The 19,408-nt window shown below is 42.1% G+C and overlaps 1 protein-coding gene across 1 annotated transcript in view; it reads right to left on the reverse strand.

Moving 5' to 3' along the window:
• LOC125462409 (uncharacterized) overlaps nt 1–19,408 on the reverse strand; it is a 320,685-nt gene that overhangs the window by 149,474 nt on the left and 151,803 nt on the right. Inside the window, exons 80-100 of the mRNA XM_059654215.1 lie at nt 18,721–18,880; nt 17,450–17,469; nt 17,151–17,172; nt 17,031–17,058; nt 16,685–16,766; nt 15,310–15,477; nt 14,140–14,351; nt 13,275–13,369; nt 12,978–13,105; nt 12,569–12,721; nt 11,435–11,634; nt 9,641–9,729; nt 9,061–9,194; nt 8,480–8,604; nt 7,575–7,752; nt 4,393–4,605; nt 2,914–3,084; nt 2,598–2,735; nt 2,360–2,409; nt 1,130–1,250; nt 424–509 (exon numbers count right to left, since the gene is read on the reverse strand). Of these exons, the coding sequence (XP_059510198.1) occupies nt 424–509; nt 1,130–1,250; nt 2,360–2,409; nt 2,598–2,735; nt 2,914–3,084; nt 4,393–4,605; nt 7,575–7,752; nt 8,480–8,604; nt 9,061–9,194; nt 9,641–9,729; nt 11,435–11,634; nt 12,569–12,721; nt 12,978–13,105; nt 13,275–13,369; nt 14,140–14,351; nt 15,310–15,477; nt 16,685–16,766; nt 17,031–17,058; nt 17,151–17,172; nt 17,450–17,469; nt 18,721–18,880 (2,573 nt within the window). The remainder of the gene's footprint in view (nt 1–423; nt 510–1,129; nt 1,251–2,359; nt 2,410–2,597; nt 2,736–2,913; nt 3,085–4,392; nt 4,606–7,574; nt 7,753–8,479; nt 8,605–9,060; nt 9,195–9,640; nt 9,730–11,434; nt 11,635–12,568; nt 12,722–12,977; nt 13,106–13,274; nt 13,370–14,139; nt 14,352–15,309; nt 15,478–16,684; nt 16,767–17,030; nt 17,059–17,150; nt 17,173–17,449; nt 17,470–18,720; nt 18,881–19,408) is intronic.

Here is a 19,408-nt window from a genome sequence, read left to right on the forward strand (position 1 = left end):
AAACATTGTTTAAAAATGACTCATATAAACCACCTGTTCCTGGTATCTGAGTCTGTGTAGAAATCATTAATCCCAATGCTGCTCTCCAATTTGCTGGGAATATGCATCTCTTCCAATAACTATATTTTCTATCTCCTGAAACAACTGCATTACATTTCTCTGATACAATGAATGGAAGAGAAATGAAAATATCTACAGAATTACCAAGACATGAAGAGATCTCATGGTTTTTACATATCAACTAAACTACTGCCTATTGATTTGAACTCTTCATATTTTCCATTAAGTCAACACACTTTTGATAAATGTACTCCAGTTTTATATCTAAGGGAATGCTCAAACGTCCTTACACATTGGGAGGTAATCGTCAATAAAGCATCATTCAAAAAAAATTGAGTAAAAACCTACTGAAATAGTACATACTTGAAGAATAGGAGAACATCCACAGGGAGAGTCTCTATGGCTGGTGTGATTCTGTTCAAGGTTAGTCTTGCAGACATGCACCTCAGCTGAAAAGAGAAACCAGTAATACATACTGAGAACAGAAACACAACAAACTTGTACTTGCTGATGTTTCTCACTACATATCCTTCTGCCAAGAGGTTGGCTAGATGGGCAAATTCACTTAAGCTGGTGAGCAAGAGAAAGTGCAATGATTCACAACACGTGATTCAACTCAGCTGCTTCACAGATTTAAAATGAAATTTACTCACATTCAAGTCTATGATAATCTGACAACAGTGCATTTGAAAAATCAAGTCAGGAATGTGTTAAAATGAGTCACAGTCAGTTGGATGAGGATCTTAGATTGGCAATAGTCCAAACTATAAATGTGCAGTCAATCAGTCATTTGGTCAAAGCTAACAGTGCTCTGTTATCACACCTTATCCTTGTCCAGACATTAAATGGCGGCATTTTAAAATGTGCTCTTAGCACTAATATTTAGCTTAAAAAAGATCATGAACTTGAATGTGGAAATCATTCATATCCTCAGGATTTTCCAAGCAGAGTCATTTTGTACAACATGTTCATTTATTGTACATTTGAAATAATCCATCTGTAACAATGGACACTGTATGGTCATACACTCAAACTATTCTCTGAGTGCGATTGCTTCGAATTGTCTCACCTGACTTTCATCAAACTTGGCCCCCTTCCCCTTCATTGCTTGAACAAGCTGGAGAAACGCTGTAAAATTCAACTCCTTGACTGCGCCACAACTGAAGCCTTGAAGGACAGAAGGTGAGAATCTAAAACAAATAATAGAGCCATTTATCAGTTTCTAAACACTCCATTCCTTCTCACACTTAGCTGCTGAGACAATATGAACAGTCAGGAGGAATTGAGTTGTGGAATAATAGCTTATATTTTTCAAAGGGAGATTTCCATCAGGTACATGATTATATGTTGATGAAACATCCAACGCTGTTTATTTATTCTGATTAGCACCTGATTAAAGGAGTGTACCAGAATACAGACTACAATTGGAGGAAGAGGAAACAGTTGGATCGAAAAATTATTGGATCATATACTGACCAAGTGGAGCTTCATATGGTGGAAGCCAGTAATACTGGGCCAATTTTTCAGCAGTAAACATACTTTGTTAATATTAGTGAGAAGATCAAAGCTGTAACAGGTCTAAGGAGTGAAGCGAATTAAGGTCCTGTTGTTCAGGAAAGAGAATTCTACTCTTCTTTTTTTGATTGAGTCACTGAGTGAGAGTGATACTGGCTGGGCCCAGCATCTCAGTATCAGAGGAGTCATGAATGGTACTGAACTTTGTGCAATCAGACCTTCTGCATCTTTACCACCTTCAGTGCTTCCTCCAAAGAGTGTTCAGAAAGCGGGTGGGTACTTATTCATCAGTCACGGGAGGGTCGTATGTGGTAAACACAAGGAGGTTTCCTCATCCACATCTGACTGAGTCAATGAGACTTCATGGGGTCTGGAGTCAATGTTGAGGACTCCCCGGATATCTGCCTCACAATGGTATACACGCACTCTTGTATACGAACTCCCCCCGAGTCATTCACTACCCCGAATTGGGGACATATCATTGTTCCTTCAGTGTCACTGAAGTTTCAGAATCCTGAAATTCTCTCCCTAATGGCAGAGGTACTGCCACTTCTGCTGTCTCTGACCGACTAGACGGGCAGGACTGACACAGAATTGGCGATGTTACTGGGATTTTGTACAAAAGATATGATTCGATGAGAGTGATAATTTCAGGCTGTTGCTTGATCAGTCTGTGAGATTAGCAAGACCTCATCAAAAACTAAATTACACCGATAATGACACAGGCAGAGAGAAAAAGACTACCATCAGGGAACCAAAAGCATTGAAAAAGATAATTCCTTACTCTTTAAAATTGTTGTTGTTTCTGACCACATTTTCGAAGAACACTGCAGCCTGTGAGAGAAGAGCATTGAAATTATTCATACACACAATGGCGGTACAGACTTTCTTTTCAAACTGACATAATCCAGTTACCATAACAATGTGGACTGATGTGGAAATTAATCTTTGCATTTTCAATTCCATTAAATGTTTAACTCCCTTAGCATCATCATGGAGTGTCAGAGAAAAAGACTGTTTACCTGACTGGGAGTCCACTGCTTGTCGTTGACGTCACTGAGGCCTAAGTTTGAGTTTAACAGGACAGGGGGGACCTCTTTGGCCAGAACAGATGGAATGTTCTTCACTGTTTGTACAGGGTCTTCCACATTCCGCAACACCTCAATAACAAGGAAACAGAACAGATGTTAATCCGAGACAAAAAAAAACCCTGTGAGCACTTCCTGGAGGTCAATATTGTCTTGAAACAAAAGCTTCGACATTCAAAAGATATCAGCGGCAGTCAGAAACAAGTTAGGTAATTTGGTTACAGTTGATCGTACAGTCAATGTCACTCACCTGCAGAACACAGATGGTTTGTATGGGCTGTGGCGCTGTTCCAATATTCACAACAAATGTTGGATTTGAGATCACATTGATGAACACCCCAGGATTGATGTCTTGGAACACGCCACTTGGAATACCAGACACCAAGCTTCCCAGCCCCAGGAGGTTCTCGCTGTTACTGACCTGGTTACAAAGCAAAACAGACATCAAAAGCTGTCAGGACCAAATCATAGGATCAAGCCATTTTCCAACTTTTTGTGACATATTGTGAAATGCAATGACAAACATAGCTGGCTTCTCTTGTGAGCAGAGGAATACTCATGGAAAAGACGCTCTCCAATCACATCTCTTGGCTTCATTTTGCCACATGGCCTTACATTCAATCATACTTGGTTTACTCGAGAACATGCTCAATATTATTGCAATTTGTGTTTCAAGGGATAAGGAGAGACTGGAAGAAACTCGGATTGTTTTCTCTGGAGCAGTGGAGGCTGAGAGGAGATGTAACACAAGTCTACAAAATTAGGAGATGCATGGACAGGGTTGACGGTCAGTATCCTTTTCCCAGATTTGAAACTCATGCTGGGGTCGCGTGCATTTAAGGTGAGGGGGAAAGTTCAGAGGAGATGTGAGGAGCATGTCTTTTTCACACAGAGAGCGCTGGGAGTCTGGAACATGCTGCCAGAGGTGGTGGGGGAGGCAGATATCCCAAGGGGCATTTAAGGGACATCAGATAAGCACATGAGCAAGTAAGCAATGGAGGGATCTGGACCAAGGGCAGGCAGAAGGGATTAGTTTAATTTGGTGCCGTGTTCAGCACAGCATTGTGGGTCCAAGGATGTGTTCCTGTGCTGTACCATTCCATGTTCTATGTTCTAAGCTACTGAAGGATAAAGCATAAAGGAGGGTTGGGAAACATTTCTGAAAATATACTTCAAATTTGCCAATTGAACAGCACTTGTCAAATCATTGAATCTTGGGCATCAGATAGATCTGTTCTAAGATGCAGTCTGGAAAAGAAATTACCTATAAGGTGTCAGAAAGCTATGTGCTTTCAGCTCTGGCTCCTGCTTCTCAAATTTCCATCTCCTGTACACAATTCGGGTGATCGCAGATTTGACTAAAACATGGAGATTATGATACACTGCACTTTGATGCTCCCCTGTCTGCAAATACGCAAACAAAAAAGTCTGAAGGTTCTGGTGCTGCTTCTACACCCCAACCTCACAGGGATTTTACTTCAGATTTTTATCCATTGCAGGGACATCAATTTACTTCACAAAGGCAGCATTCTTTCGTTGCCTCTTAATCATCTCAAATCTCTGACAGCAGCACTGTACCCAAAACATGGGATAACACTAACCTGTAGTCACGAGACAAGAGAAGAAACTCCTACATTAAGTGCACAATGATTTGTTTCCTAATATGGATGGGTGAGCGAAACAGATCAATGAACAGAATATACACATTTCAGATTTTTTGAGCTCTTACCTGGAAGCCATTTCTCAGTAACCTGATGACAATCGCATTGGCCTGGCCCACATTCCAGCCTCTGACTTTACCCAGGCTTGGCAGTGCATTCTGCAGAGTCTCCCCATCAATATTTCCAACCTGTGACACTGACAGTCCAACAGCTGTTTGTCCCAGAGTATTCAAAGTGCTGACTGTGAAGTTGTCGATTTTGCTCACTAGAGCTATTGAAGACTAGACAAAAGAAAATAATAAAACATTAACACGCTATGTTCTTACGACCGAGGATCGAGTAGCGCACCGTCACTTTGGCCCCACTACACTGTGAGTCCTACCTAAGAATATCATTTATCAAAGCAAACTGTTTTCAATAAAGATGCAATAATTGGTCTATGTGCACACCTAGAAATATAGAAGATGAATGATCATCCCTCTAAATAAACCCAAAACACACACTCACTCTGTTTTAGAGAGAGAAAACAAAGTTCTCTGCACAGGTTGGCATTTAAAAAAAATGCTTTGGCCAATGGGTGGTTCTTGAATATAAAATGATAAAGCATAGGGTATTCTGTATTGAGTCACCCCCTGACTTTCTGCCATCTGTAGTCATCAATCACATACTGATAGTTCTCCTCTAACGTGACAGTTGCGTTCTTGTGTGACCTCACGCTGTAGGAAATCACTTTAGAGGGAAATTGCAAAAGAAAACTGCTAAACTCGCACAGCAGGAGGTTCACTCTATCCAAACAGCATCCACTCTTCATCAATCGCGTAACAGACCATTTGTGTTCAAGAAACACGTATAACAACAGAACTACTTGCACATAGAACATAGAACATTAGAACATAGAACACAGAATATAGAACATTACAGCAACATACAGGCCCTTCGGCCCTCGATGTTGTGCCGACATGTCATAGCGATCTCAAGCCCATCTAACCTACACTGTTCCATGTACGTCCATATGCTTATCCAACGACGACTTAAATGTACCTAAAGTTGGCGAATCTACTACCGTTGCAGGCAAAGCGGTCCATTACCTTACTACTCTCCGAGTAAAGAAACTACCTCTGACAACTGTCCTTTCTCTTTCACCCCACAATTTAAAGCTATGCCCCCTCATGGTCGCCGTCACCATCCTAGGAAAAAGAATCTCCCTATCCACCCTATCTAACCCTCTGATTATTTTATATGTCTCAATTAAGTCACCTCTCAACCTTCTTCTCTCTAATGAAAACAGCCTCAAGTCCCTCAGCCTTTCCTCGTAAGACCTTCCCTCCATACCAGGCAACATCCGAGTAAGTCTCCTCTGCACCCTTTCCAAAGCTTCCACATCCTTCTTATAATGCGGTGACCAGAACCGTACGCAATACTCCAAGTGCAGCCGCACCAGAGTTTTGTACAGCTTCACCATAACCTCTTGGTTCCGGAACTCAATCCCTCTATTAATAAAAGCTAAAACACTGTATGCTTTCTTAACAGCCCTGAACACCTGGGTGGCAAATTTCAAGGATCTGTGTACATGGACATTGAGATCTCTCTGCTCATCTACACTACCAAGAATCTTACCATTAGCCCAGTACTTTGCCTTCCAGGTCCTCCTACCAAAGTGCATCACCTCACACTTGTCTGCATTAAACTCCATTTGCCACCTCTCAGCCCAGCTCTGCAGCTTATCTATGTCTCTCTGCAACCTACAGCATCCTTCGTCACTATCCACAACTCCACCGACCTGAGTGTCGTCTGCAAATTTACTAACCCATCCTTCTACGCCCTCATCCAGGTCATTTATTAAAATGTCAAACAGCAGTGGACCCAACACCGACCCTTGCGGTACACCACTAGTAACTGCTCTCCAGGATGAACATTTCTCATCAACTACCACCCTCTGTCTTCTTTCAGCAAACCAATTTCCAAACCAAACTGCTATATCTCCCACAATCCCATTCCTCCGCATTTTGTACAATAGCCTACTGTGGGGAACCTTATCGAACGCCTTGCTGAAATCCATATACACCACATCAACCGGTTTACTCTCATCTACCTGTTTGGTCACCTTCTCAAAGAACTCAATAAGGTTTGTGAGGCACGACCTTCCTTTCACAAAACCGTGCTGACTATCCCGAATCCATTTATTCTTTTCTAGATGATTATAAATCCTATCCCTTATAACCTTTTCCAACACGTTACCAACAACTGAGTTAAGGCTCACTTACAGATGTGCCTAAAGTCAAAGCTCCGGAAATATAAACATGAGATGTTCTTTCGACCACTTCTTCAAAAGAACAAACTGGCTTCACTCTGAACTGACATTGAAGATTTCTTCAAAGAAGTGGGAGCGATCAGTAACGCAGCTTGATCACTACAGGCTCTCCTCTGGCTCAGTTTGTTTGCGGCTGACTTTTCTGCTCAGGTTTGTTTTGGATGGAGTCTCTCAAATCCTTCCTGGGCCAGACCAATCAGATTTCAACAGACCCAAGCATTGGCGCAGAAATGTCACATGGTGAGGAGCTTCTAACAATACGTTTGTTTCTGGTTTGAAACTCAGCTTTTCCAGGAGTAGATCAGCATTGAAAACTGAACCAGTGCTCCCCAAAGCTGACAGAGATCATTGCCTCCATCCCTCTGACACTGATCACCACTGCATTCCCTTAACAGTGATCAATACCCGACGCCAACAGTAATTAGTTCCAAACCTTGGACACTGATCACTCCCCCATTACGACAACAATGAACCCCTTTACCCCAACAGTAAATCAATCACTAAAATCCCAAGGGGAGGCAAGCCTGTGTGACTGACAACAGCGCCACTGAATTTCACAGAATTCACGTCACAGCTGGTCAAAATACTTCTGTGAAATGTCAAATGACCCTGATCCTGACACTGACCCTGGTGGCTTTCCCAGGGCTGCTCATTTGCAGGGCCCCAACAGAGGCTGGTATTTTCTGAGGGGAACGAACAATGCGCTGCTCCTCAGAGGAGAATTGCCAGTGGAAAACGGATCACAGCTGGTCAACATGGTTCAGGTATGTTTGGGTCACAGATCACCCTGCAAGTTAACAAGAGGGTGTGCCTGATGAAAAGTCTCAAGACTATTTCACTTTTCAGACATGCGGTCAAAATTCCTTGGGAAGGCAACATTTTAACAATGTCTTTACGAGCCTGCAGTTCAATCCTCTGCAGTAGACCTTGCCCACGTACCCTCAGTTGTTCATCTGTTGGATCTTCAGCTGGTGCTGTTCCATTCGATGTTGTGTTTGGCAGCACATTGACTCCACAGACTCGGTTTATTACTGCTACTATGGACAAGATTTGCTGTGTGTCCAAGGACTGAAGCAGATCAGTGTCGGTAATGACACAAACAAGAGAGTTTGGCAGCCTGAAAAAGAACACCAGACACAAAGTATATGAGCATCTTTCAAAACAACAAGGCTTCCACTCAATAGATTCATTATGATTTGCTACACGTGGCAACTTTCAGAATACTTTCCAGCCGTTTGCCACACATTCTACCCACCATTACAGAACCTTCTGTCTGAGTTTCTGCTTTCCTGAAAGGTTTTCCTTCTGTTTCAAAGTTAAAAGAAAGTCCTCTCACAACAAGATGAGGAGTCTCTTTCTCTCCTGCCCTTTTCAGCTCTCAGCTGTCCGTCATCTGAATACTTTTACATCAATATTCTCGACAAGGCCCCAGTCGCACATTTTGGAGCCATTCCTCGCTTGCAAACTATCAGCTTTCTTCTCATTTTCATTGGTTTGCTCTTGTGGACTTTGCTGGTTCAGCCAGAATTTATTGCCCAGCCCACACGCCAGTTACAAGTGAATTACAATCAGGTTGCCGATCATTCTGAGGCCTGGTCAGGACTTACCTTCCCAACAACATCCGATTTGTTTTTCTGACAATTCGCATGGATTTCATGGCCATTGTCAGATCCTAAATTCTCAATACTTATTGAATTTCATTTCCCCTATCTGCCATGATAGTTTTGAATCCAGCTCATTAAAGCATTCCCTGGGTCTCATTCTCCACATTGGTTTCGCATCTAGGTATTATTCACTCAACTTTCCCATCATTGCGGGGAAAATAAGAACAATCTGAAACGTACCTTGCAACATTGACATTCGGATTGTTAGCCAGCAACGACTGGAGATAGAACTTTGAAACTTCATTGGATAGTGTCAGATTTTCCAGAAGGGCCAGGTTTTCAGGGTCTGCCAAAAATTCTTGAAGCTGTGCAAAGATTGCAAGATATCTGACTGTTAGCACCAATGATTCAGGGCTTTCCAACATTTTTAACAATGAAAAGTTCTGCTTTGTCATGTTCCACCACACATTCTCTGTGAATACAGATTGTAACAAACGCCCACAGTGGCATCAGTCCCAGACAACCAACTGAAAAGCCAGTAGGCATCAAAAATTCACTTTTGGATGAATCATAAATTGACAATTAACATCTCACGTGGCATCATTTCCCCACCCATTCTCTCAAAAATGTTGGTGGTTACCCTCAGTATTAAGCTCGGCTTAAACTTGGAATTACATCTGGCGGAAGCAATCTCCTAAATGACTAGTATTTCCAAACATATGGGTCATGTTAGTGTGACTGGATCTTTGACAAAAGGCCTGCCTCCCAGAGAACCCGATCGGCCACTATTTCAACCTTAAAAGTAAGAAGGTGAGACATACCTGTGCTTCATTATCAAAGAAAGATTGAAGATCGCTCAGGGAAATCTGATTCATATACAATCCCAAATACTGAGCAAACCAAGCAGTGGAGTTCAGGACTGGATCATTCACATCGTAGCATTTCGGTTTGGGACCTGTTATGTAGAAAAACTCCACATCAACTTGAGTAAATGGAGACCTATATTTCTTGAAAATATGCAACAAATTCGACACCAGGACAGCGGCCAACAGGGATTATCAGCTTTTCCCCCAGCACTAATGTAAAGTTGAAAAGAGCCTTTCATCCCTCCTTATTTTAATGACACTAACTGTGGTATAGGTCCACAGCTGCCTACAGCCTCACACCACTCTGTCGTTTATCATGTATGAACCCAAACAGGGCACACTGCTGGGTAGTTTCGGCTGCAGAGGAAACCCTTGCCCCTCCTCACAATTCACCACCTCAGCTGTAGGTCTCAGTAAAATTCTCTGGATACTAATAATCTGCATGAACCCTGGCTGAGCTTTCAGTTCCTTTGAATCTGACAAATAACAATATTCTCATTTCAAAGACATTTAACCAAAAGTATGTTTGTGTCACCTTGCTGCAGGTAAGCTTTGATGCCATTGTAGATTTCCTTCTGTTTGTTTGAGGTCAAATCCCTGTAACGAGCACTCAGAGTTCGCACACTAAGGGGAAAATGTAAAAACATTTTAAATCTCATCTTCAGATACACTTCGATTCGACAATGACTAATTTTGGAACAATGTATTGGAAATGAAGGCATCGTAACTGTACAACTAAAACCACGCAGCAACCTACAATCCTTGTGAATTAACTGTAACGTAAAGCCAGCTTTGTTTAAACCAGCCCCTCATGAACAGGCACACTCCAGAAACTGACAAGAATTAGCAACCTGAAGTACGAGAAGTTTTCTGTATTATCTCAATCTCCAGGATGTCTGAGCAGTCAGTTGAGAATGTGAGTGAGAAGGCTCTCTGCCAGAAAGTTTTATTCGAGGCAAAATCGTATTCCCCTTCCCCCTCCCCCATTTCTAAAGAACGGTCCGGACCCGAAACGTCGCCTTTCCTGCTCCTCTGTTGCTGCCTGACCTGCTGCGTACATCCACACTGTGTTTTATCTCAGATTCCAGCACTGGCAGTTCTTACGATATCTTTTTATTTCACTGATTTATGCTGTAAATAAAGTGTAACAGTTAAATGTTTACTCCCTGCATTACGCTTTTATTACACAGGGTGTGTTTTTAGTCTGCGTGACCCTCCAGATCAACTGGAATACTCGATCAATTGGCACACTCCTGGTCCTATAGGTGAAGGTTATTGAAAAGTTTCCTGTATGTCGAATGTCATTCCTTGTGCACTCTGATCTATTATACAGTGGTCTGCAAGGAATATAGGATTAAAGATAGAGTTGATGCAAGCCTTTTGGACTCTGTCATGCAGGAATCATGAATGTTTTTCATTAGATTAGATTAGATTCCCTACAGTGAGGAAACCGGACCTGCGGCCCAACAAGTCCACACCATCCCTTGAAGCATCCCACCCAGACCCATCTCCCTTTAACCCACACACCCCCGGATATTACAGGCAATTTAGCATGGCCAATCCACCTAGCCTGCACATCTTTGGACTGTGGGAGGAAACCGGAGCACCCGGAGGAAACCCACGCAGACATGGGGAGAATGTGCAAACTCTACACAGACAGATAGAGCTTTAAGCTCAGTAATAAAGTATTAGTTAACTCTCCAGAAGTCATGTTGTCTAATTGGACAAGGTGCAACAGGGCTTCAGACAGATTGCTACTCCAACTCTCCACTGGAGCCATCTTGTCAGTTTGATTTTCCCCATTGCCCTCACTCTTTACCGTGCGTGTCCTATCATCGAGGCAAAATCAGCATCAATATAAGCTCAAAGACCATGCTTTCTCATCCAACTGTGCGCATCACAGTCTTCTGGATTCAACTCGGTGTTTAAAAATTTACACCATAGTCTCTGGTCCATTTTTGTTTTCTGGCTTTCTACGCGTTTGGTATTTTCTCACATCCGCTCTACACTAATTTTATTCAGACTCATGCTTCAGTTCCGGTGAAGGGGCACACAGTTGAAACTCTGTTTCTCTCTACACATCTGCCCACAACTGCCAGCATTTTATGCTTTCCTCTCCTATCCCCTTCTTGTGTTGGTTCGCGATGATGTCCACAATAGCAACAGGAAAAGAGATATTCTTGGTCATCTCATTAATACCGTTTCTCAGGCATTTCATCTGGCACTGCTGACTTGATGAGCTCACTAATCCTGCAGAACAATTTGCACACCGCTTGATGGAAATCTCTTTCCTTCAGGATATACGCAGAACGGATGTGACTGAACTTACATTTTCCTGTAGGAAAGGCACCCGACTCTCAATGTGTTGTTGGAAGCCAAGAGGCGGGTGGTGATGAATGGGATGAATGGAGATAATCTGACATTGAGCCATGCATTCCTCTCGGTGTCATTAAGTACAGGAAGGCTGTTGACAAACTGAGGCCACAGACCTTCGACGATGGCCACTCGAATAGCAGCTGGCAGACTGTCCTGCAAAAGGGAAAAGGAAAGAAAACTAAATGCTGGAAACACACCACGACACTTCATACTTCCTCGACTGCAGTGTGATTCTACCATTAGATCCATTCATGTAGACTACTTTTCCTGAAGTGGATATTAAGATCAAGCATTCCTTACAACCAGAATTAGACTTTACAGGAAAGAAAGGTGCTGCATTCTGATTCCGAAATTGAACTGACAGTACGTCTATTCACCACACTCTGTGGTCGTGAAATCCGTTGAATTATGAACCTTGGGCAGAAGGAATTGCTCTTCATCTCTGCTTTGTGATTGCTACTTGTTATCCTAAAACTGTGATCTCTCATTTCAGGGTGCTACCCAAGAGGAAATATTATTGCTTTTCAATTCCCTTTCGTATCAGATATACCTCAACCAGATCGCCTCTCATCCCTCTAAACTCTAGAGGGTACAGATAGAAACTACTCCCCATTTCTTCATAAGACATACCCCATATAAATAGAATCAATCTACGGGACCTTCTCTGAACTGCCTCCCGTGCAAATACTTCCCTGTTCAACTAAAGGAAGGACAATTGCATGCAACACACTCAGTGACGATCCATTACTCTCATCCACAATTGCAGCAACACTTCCCAACTTTCATACACTATTTCTCACTCTGTTTCTTTCACCATGATGACAACCATTCCATTTGCTTTCCATGTCACCTGCTGGAACTGCTTGCCACTTTTCTGCAATTCATGTCTGAGGACACACAGAATCCTTTACAAAGAAGCACTTGGAATTTCCACTCCATTTAAATGATCAGTTGTGTTTCTGTCTCTTTGACCAAAATGGATAACCTCACACTTTATCCATGTTCAATGCCACCCGCCACCTTCAGCCTGTTCACTAACCCTGCCCATACCCACGCGTATGTTTCTTATTCCTTGACTGCAACTTACTTGGGTTTGTCGATTGAATTCATCGACGAAGGTAGCCAGGTTCTGAATGGGTTGGATATGGAGTAAGACCGTAGTCAGTATGTTGTTGTCATTAATGAAACCAGGCCTGCTCAGTGCACCAGCCAAATCGCTCGGATCAGTGACATTCAGCACCTGAAAAAAAACAAACACAATTCAGACTTCCATTTAGGTAACCGGGAGAAGATTTTACTCAACCACTAAATGCACAAAGCAAATCAAATTGAGCTTGCAAAATGTTATGCAAAGACATGACTTTGGAAACTCATTTCCTAAATGCCCATTACAGGTCTTTATAGCTGCAACTGGCATGTCAGGTAAGCAATACTGACCAGGAGACACAGAGATCCAACCACACCCCACCTCAGAACACAAATCATTCTGCTTTTACCTCAGCAACACGATTGGAAGGGAGCAGAGAAAATGCTTCTGACAGAGTCAGCAACTCGGCAAATCTTTGGAAGTTGGCATCCACGTACAGAACAAAACTGTTGTTTTCATAACAGCGAAGTGGGAATTCTGGGAGCAAGAAAAAACATAGTTGCAAATGTAAATGTCAACTTCTGTTCAATCATAACTGTGTGAAACTTGAATGACAAAGCAGGAGAATGCTCCTTGTGTTGATCAGCACCTGACAGCTGGGATCAACAGCTCGTTTATTGTTCCTTTTGTTCACAACTTGATTTACCTGAAGCGTTGAGGTAACCGAGGATCCAAACTCTCAGAACAGTCTCTCGTGTTCCACGTGGCATATCGCTGAATCTGTTGCTCAGGCCTTTCGTGCTAAATGAATAAACATTTACAATAATTAACAGTGGGACGTTAAATCTATGACCAGCACCAAACGGTCAAGAGAACAATCTTCGGATTCTTCCAGAACAATATTCAATGCTCTGGTCTACCCGCAGTCAGTCAAAGCTGTTTCCGATGTCTACCTCATTGAAATGAACCTTTTATAAAGATGGCGACCAAAACAAGCTGATTAACGTCTTGTGAGACTTGGTCACTCTTTCCTCTTTTTCCTCATTAAATGACTGTCTCTTTCTTCAGATGGCCTGACCCCAATGGCCGTACAGTTCATCATAGAATCACAGAAACCCTGCAGCATGGTAGCAGGCCATTTGGCCCACTGAGTGCACACTGACGCCCTGAAGAGCATCCCACCCAAACCGACCATTAGCGAGCCACATCTGCTTTGACAATGGTTTCAGTTCATCAGCAGATTCTTAATTCCCCAGATAGTGAAGTATCCAAATGTGAGCTACATCTTATGTCAGGCACAAACTCTCATTTGCTGCCATTTAACATGCAATATCTTTTCAATTCTAAGTATGAAAGGCATGAGTTTCTATCTAGCGACAGTGAAACACTGCCAGGGCTCATCCCTTGCTACAGAATTGACCATTGCACTTGCAATTCCCTGACTTCTTGTTGGGTTCCTTGAAATCCCATGTGACTGCTTGCCGTCAATAATTTAATACATTTGCTATGGGTCAATGTAACAATTACATACAAGGTAAATAACGACTGTAAATAGAGAAGTGTACACTCACACAGCTTGGTAACCATCACAGGTGATGTTCCTCATCAGAAGGCGGTTCAGCACTGACTGAGAAATGCCTGCAATGAAAGGCCTGAATCTCTCCTGGAACCATTTCCTCAGGAAATCTGGCTCCGTTAAATTTTCGTCCGTCTTCACAATTTCCCACAGAGCATTCACGAACGTGATCTTTGTCATCAAAGGAATCGATGATGTGTTCACGGTCTGAAACAAGCAATGACATCTGTTTGAACTCAGTCAGCAAGAGGATGGCTTCCTACATTGCACGGACGTTCCAAAAGCCTCAAAGCCCAGAAGCTACTTCTTACAGTCAGCAATTCATGATGCGGGGAATGTCAATGCCTCAATGATAATTATGGGGCTCGGTAGCTGTTAACAGCTCACCGACTGACCCCCATCAAAGGGCCTTTTTCTACACGTTGGGTTCTACGATCTGTGATTCGATGAGGTAGAAACGGAGCGGATAAGCAAGTCCACATCAGGTTCGCACTGCAGGCATGAGAATGGATCGAATATAGTTAACTTAATGGGGGAGTGACAGACACAGGGCAACAGAATGTTGCAGCAATAACAGAGACCTGGCACAAAGAAGGGGAGGTCTGTGTGTTAAATGTGTAAAGTACCAATGTGTTCAAGAAAGATTTGAATGGAAAAAGAAATAGGCAGCTGGATGACATTTTTGATTAGGGCAGCATTGCAACAGTGGAGATAAAGGACATTACAGAACGTGCAGAGACAAATCACGGAATGATTCGGCATCTTATGGTCTTTTTCTGTTTTCAGAGTAAAAGCAGACCACAAACACAGGCCAGCAAGCAATCCCGAAACTCTTAGTGAATCCAATGTCAGTGCAGGCTGCACGTCACTCCAATCAGGAAGAATTCAAATTGCAGCTTTCACAGGAATCAATCAAATAGGAAACACTGTATTGAATAGAGGTGTTATGAGTTATGTATAAACAAAATCTGTAATAAAAACAGGAAACACTGCTCTGAAATTCAGCCATCCTAAAGAAGATTCATACTGGACTCAAAGCGTTACCTCTGTTTCTCTCTCCACAAATGCTGCCAGACCAGCTGAGCTTTCCCAGCATTTTCTGTTCTTTTTTCCCCTGGAACTAGTTATGCATCTTTACACTTAGAGTGAGTTAAATAGTAATTACCTTGTTGTTGAAGATGTCCAGTGCCTCATTCAAAGTGCTTCTGTTAAGTTTCTGTACAAACGTGGTCAGTGCCAGTTCATCTGACCTGTTCAGAGCCTTTGGACCAACAAAACACTGAAATATACTTGTCAAGGCATCACTGCTTAAACCCGAACGTAGCAGATCAGTCTGCAAAGAAATACAGTAAAAATGCAGTTTTATTTCATTTTACTTAGAAAATGCCTCATGTATCCCATAACACCAAAATTTATTTTCATATCAATGATTCAACAAGAGGAAAAGTTCAAAGCATTTCACAAGAAGCGCATTAAAGCATTTTGAACACCAAGCACTGAAGGAGATCGTAGGTCAGATGATCAACAGCTTGATGAAAGAGCAAGTTTCAACAAGTGCTTTAAATGTTGGAAAGCACACAAGGAAGGGAGGTGAATTGATGCTGGGAGTGTATGTCAGTGCTGGGCATGGAGGTAATGTAAAGAGTGGCCACTAATTGTCAAACAGTTCATTTCTCGGATGCAAATGGAGCCAGATTAGAGGGGAACAGCTTGCTTGAAGGAGTTTATGCAGACACGGAGAGGCAAGAGATGAGAGGAATTTGAAAACAAGGGTGAGAATTTTGAATTGAGACACTGCTTGAGGGGAAGCCAATATACTACAGCAAGCAAAACAGTCATTGGCTAAGAGGATTGTTGTGAGTTAAGGAAAGATTTTTAGATGACAGTGAATTTATCAACTGCAGAAGGTGGGAGGCTAGCCAGGAGTGTATTGGAATAATCATGTCAACAGATACACATAGCCTCCACAATAACTATACTCATTTGTCCAGTCAAACAAGCTGAGGTACGGACAGAAAAAGATAACATTATGCAGGTTCAACTTGCGATGGCAGGATATGAATGAAGTCAGAAGCTCATCTCACTGTTGAATATGACACTGAGGCTGTTAATAGACAGCCTTAATCTCACATTATTGCAAGAGAGAGGGATGGATTTGATCATTAATGAATAGAGCCTGAAACACAGGCCAAAATCAATGGCCAAATCCAGCAACACTTGCAGCATAAAATGTTGGATCAGCAGCCTGATCATTTCACGAGAATGGAGGTATCAAGGGAGCATGTGCCAATCTAGAACTGGGTGTCATCAGGGGACATGTGAGCAAACTGTGTGGCGCTTTTGGATGACATCATAAAGGAGCAACCATTCAGGGACCTTCCACTCGCAATCAACTCATTCTATTCAGCAAGTGATTTATACAATCACAGGCCCAACAAAACTCAGTCTTTGGTGGGAGAAACTCTCCAGTTCTTTACTGTGTCTGAATGTAAACTAGCACTGATATTTCCATCTGAGATATGAAACATTGCTGAGCTTACCCGAGCACATGCGTAGTCTTTAATGTTGAAGGTGCACAGTTGGGTCTTGTTAACACTAATCAGGAAATTATTCAAAGTCGAACTGCAGGGAAACAAGTGCACCTCCTCTTAGGACATGCGATCAATTCAGACATAAACAATCAAACAACTTTGTTTGCACATTCGGCCGTGCCACATTATTTGAAACTTATCAAACCTGTGATTTAAGTTTTCGCATAAACTCAAAGTCATTCACACACAGTGCACTGGGATGTTGCCGTGACAACTGAAGGCACCAATCAGCAAGATTAGCAGCTTACTACAACATGGTCTGACAGGAGCAAAGGTATTCTCCGCAAATTCTCACCTGTTCACGGCTCGGCACAGCGTTGTTTCTGTTTGAAAAGTGGAAAAGATATCTTAATATGTAGGACTGATCTCAGCAAGAATAACTGATGAAATCAAACAATGTAGGAGAGGCACTCACCATTAACTGTCGCATTTCCAGGCTAAGGGGTACAAAGCACATGTTACTTTTATACTGAGCCATCTGAAATTTATATTATGAATGTTGCATTCAAACTATGCACATATTATAAATACCATTTTAGCTGTTAAAAATTATTTAAATCATTTGTCATAATTAATCGTACACAAGTTTAAAGGCAACTACTGTACAATTTAAATCACAGTTATTCAACCAAAATACTGGCTTTAGAGACACATAGTCCAGAAACTGAATTGAAGATTGACCCATTTGAAGACAAATTGATGAGTCTTCCTTACCGTTTCAGTAGGTCGGGGTTCTGAAAATAAAACAATATGATTCACGTTAAATAGTGCTCCTGACCATGCTCCACCACTATTAAACTGACATCATTTTGTTCAATTGTACGACAGATTAGCATGGCCTACAGCGGAACGTACAACTGATCTTGGCGAAAATGGAACCTGTGAAATGTCACGTTTCCTTTGGCAGGCTTACTTCTTCCCTGATAACAATGTACTCATACTTTTACATCAAACACGTATTCATATTGCAGACGTCATGGGCCTGAGAGTAAATGCTAGCCCCTTAAACACATGGATACCTGAAATTACATTACGCTCCACTTTCCTGCTTTATCCCCGTAACGCTGGATTCCCTTGCTGTTTAGGAATACGTTTGCTTCAGCCTTTAATGTATTGAACAACCAATTCTAAACAGTACTCCGTGGTAAAGGATTCCACAGATCCATTACCCTCTGAAAGACAAAATTCCTCCTCATCTCTCTGTTACATGGGTGACCCCTTACTCTTTGGTCTGAAACTCTCCCACAATGGGAAACTAACTCCTTTATAATATACCTTTTATTAGAGACGCTAACATTTTGAAATGACAGCTGTTAAGCTAATTGGACAATAGGTCTTTGTCTGCTTCCCGTTTAGAATAACAGTACGAAGTAGCTTGCCACCTTTCTGATACCCTGAATCTCGAGATTCTAAAGTTCCTTGTTAAAATAACTACCATCATATTCACTTCCTTTGTAACTACTTCCTTCAAAACAATGGGCTGCAACTCGTCAGGTTGAACAGAATAATCCAATCTCAACTCCTCCTGGCTTCTCAAGTACTTTTGCTCTCGTTATGGTTATTTGGGTTAACTCCTCCCCGCCTTTACAAGTCTTCATTATTTAGTCATTGTGGAATGCTGTCAGTATCCTCGAATGTCACGACCTTTGCAAAGTCCTGATTCAGTTGCTCTGCCATTTCCTGGATCCCCATCATATTTTTCCAATCTCCTTCTCTAAGAGCCTTATTTTCACTGTGGCCACTCACTTCCTTTTTATTTACTTCAAGAAGCTCTTACTGGCTGATTGCATATTCCTTGTGAGTGCCCTCAGTTCACTTTATTCTCATTTTTTTCATTTTTGTCATTGAAAACTTTCCACTCACTTTGCCATATTGCACCTATTTCTGCGCAATTTGATACTACCCTTAATTTTCTGGGCTAACCATAGTTGACTTATCCCCTTCCAAGAATCCTATTGCCTAACGGGCTTCAGTGAGGCCGTTACCTGATGAATTGTCGGGAATTCCTCCAGTCAATCCCAGTCTCCTCACTTCAAACTCGGTGTGTGAGGCCACCCAGACAACCACAACAGTTTCATTCACTCCACGCTGAAGATCCCGAAGGTAAATTCCAAGCAGGTTAATCAGATCCTGGGCAGTCAGTTTCTGAGATAGGAATAACATAGTGTGTTTAAACTTTTCTCAACAGCATCTTGCCCTTCACAAACCTGGGAATGTGTAACTGAGACACAGCGTGGTACTGGGTTTAAACAAGGATGTGGTACCATTCATTTCGGCACCTTAATGATGTTAATTCACAGAAAATATCAATGTTATGTACATCTATCTGAGTGATATTCTATTTCAAGTTAATAGTGCAAGACATCCCAATGCATAGCTGATTCTGCTCTTCAGTGAGCCTGGTGGAGCAGAATAAAACTGGAGATAATCATTACATGATTCTTTGTCAGCACATGTCCACAGAGAATCCCATTACAAACAAATCCCTGCCTAACCACCAGCCAACTGCCAGTCTGTTCCAATTCAAAAAAAAACTCGTAAATGCCTCCCACCTTCACCAAATAAACACAAACTCACAATCAACTTCCAATTCCCACAACATACGATTGGGATGTGAACCCAATACCATCTGATTCTGGTACATTTGGCCATGTCACCAAGCCGGTTAAATTT

This window comes from Stegostoma tigrinum, chromosome 23 (genome assembly GCF_030684315.1).
Source record: "Stegostoma tigrinum isolate sSteTig4 chromosome 23, sSteTig4.hap1, whole genome shotgun sequence".
NCBI lineage: Eukaryota > Metazoa > Chordata > Chondrichthyes > Orectolobiformes > Stegostomatidae > Stegostoma > Stegostoma tigrinum.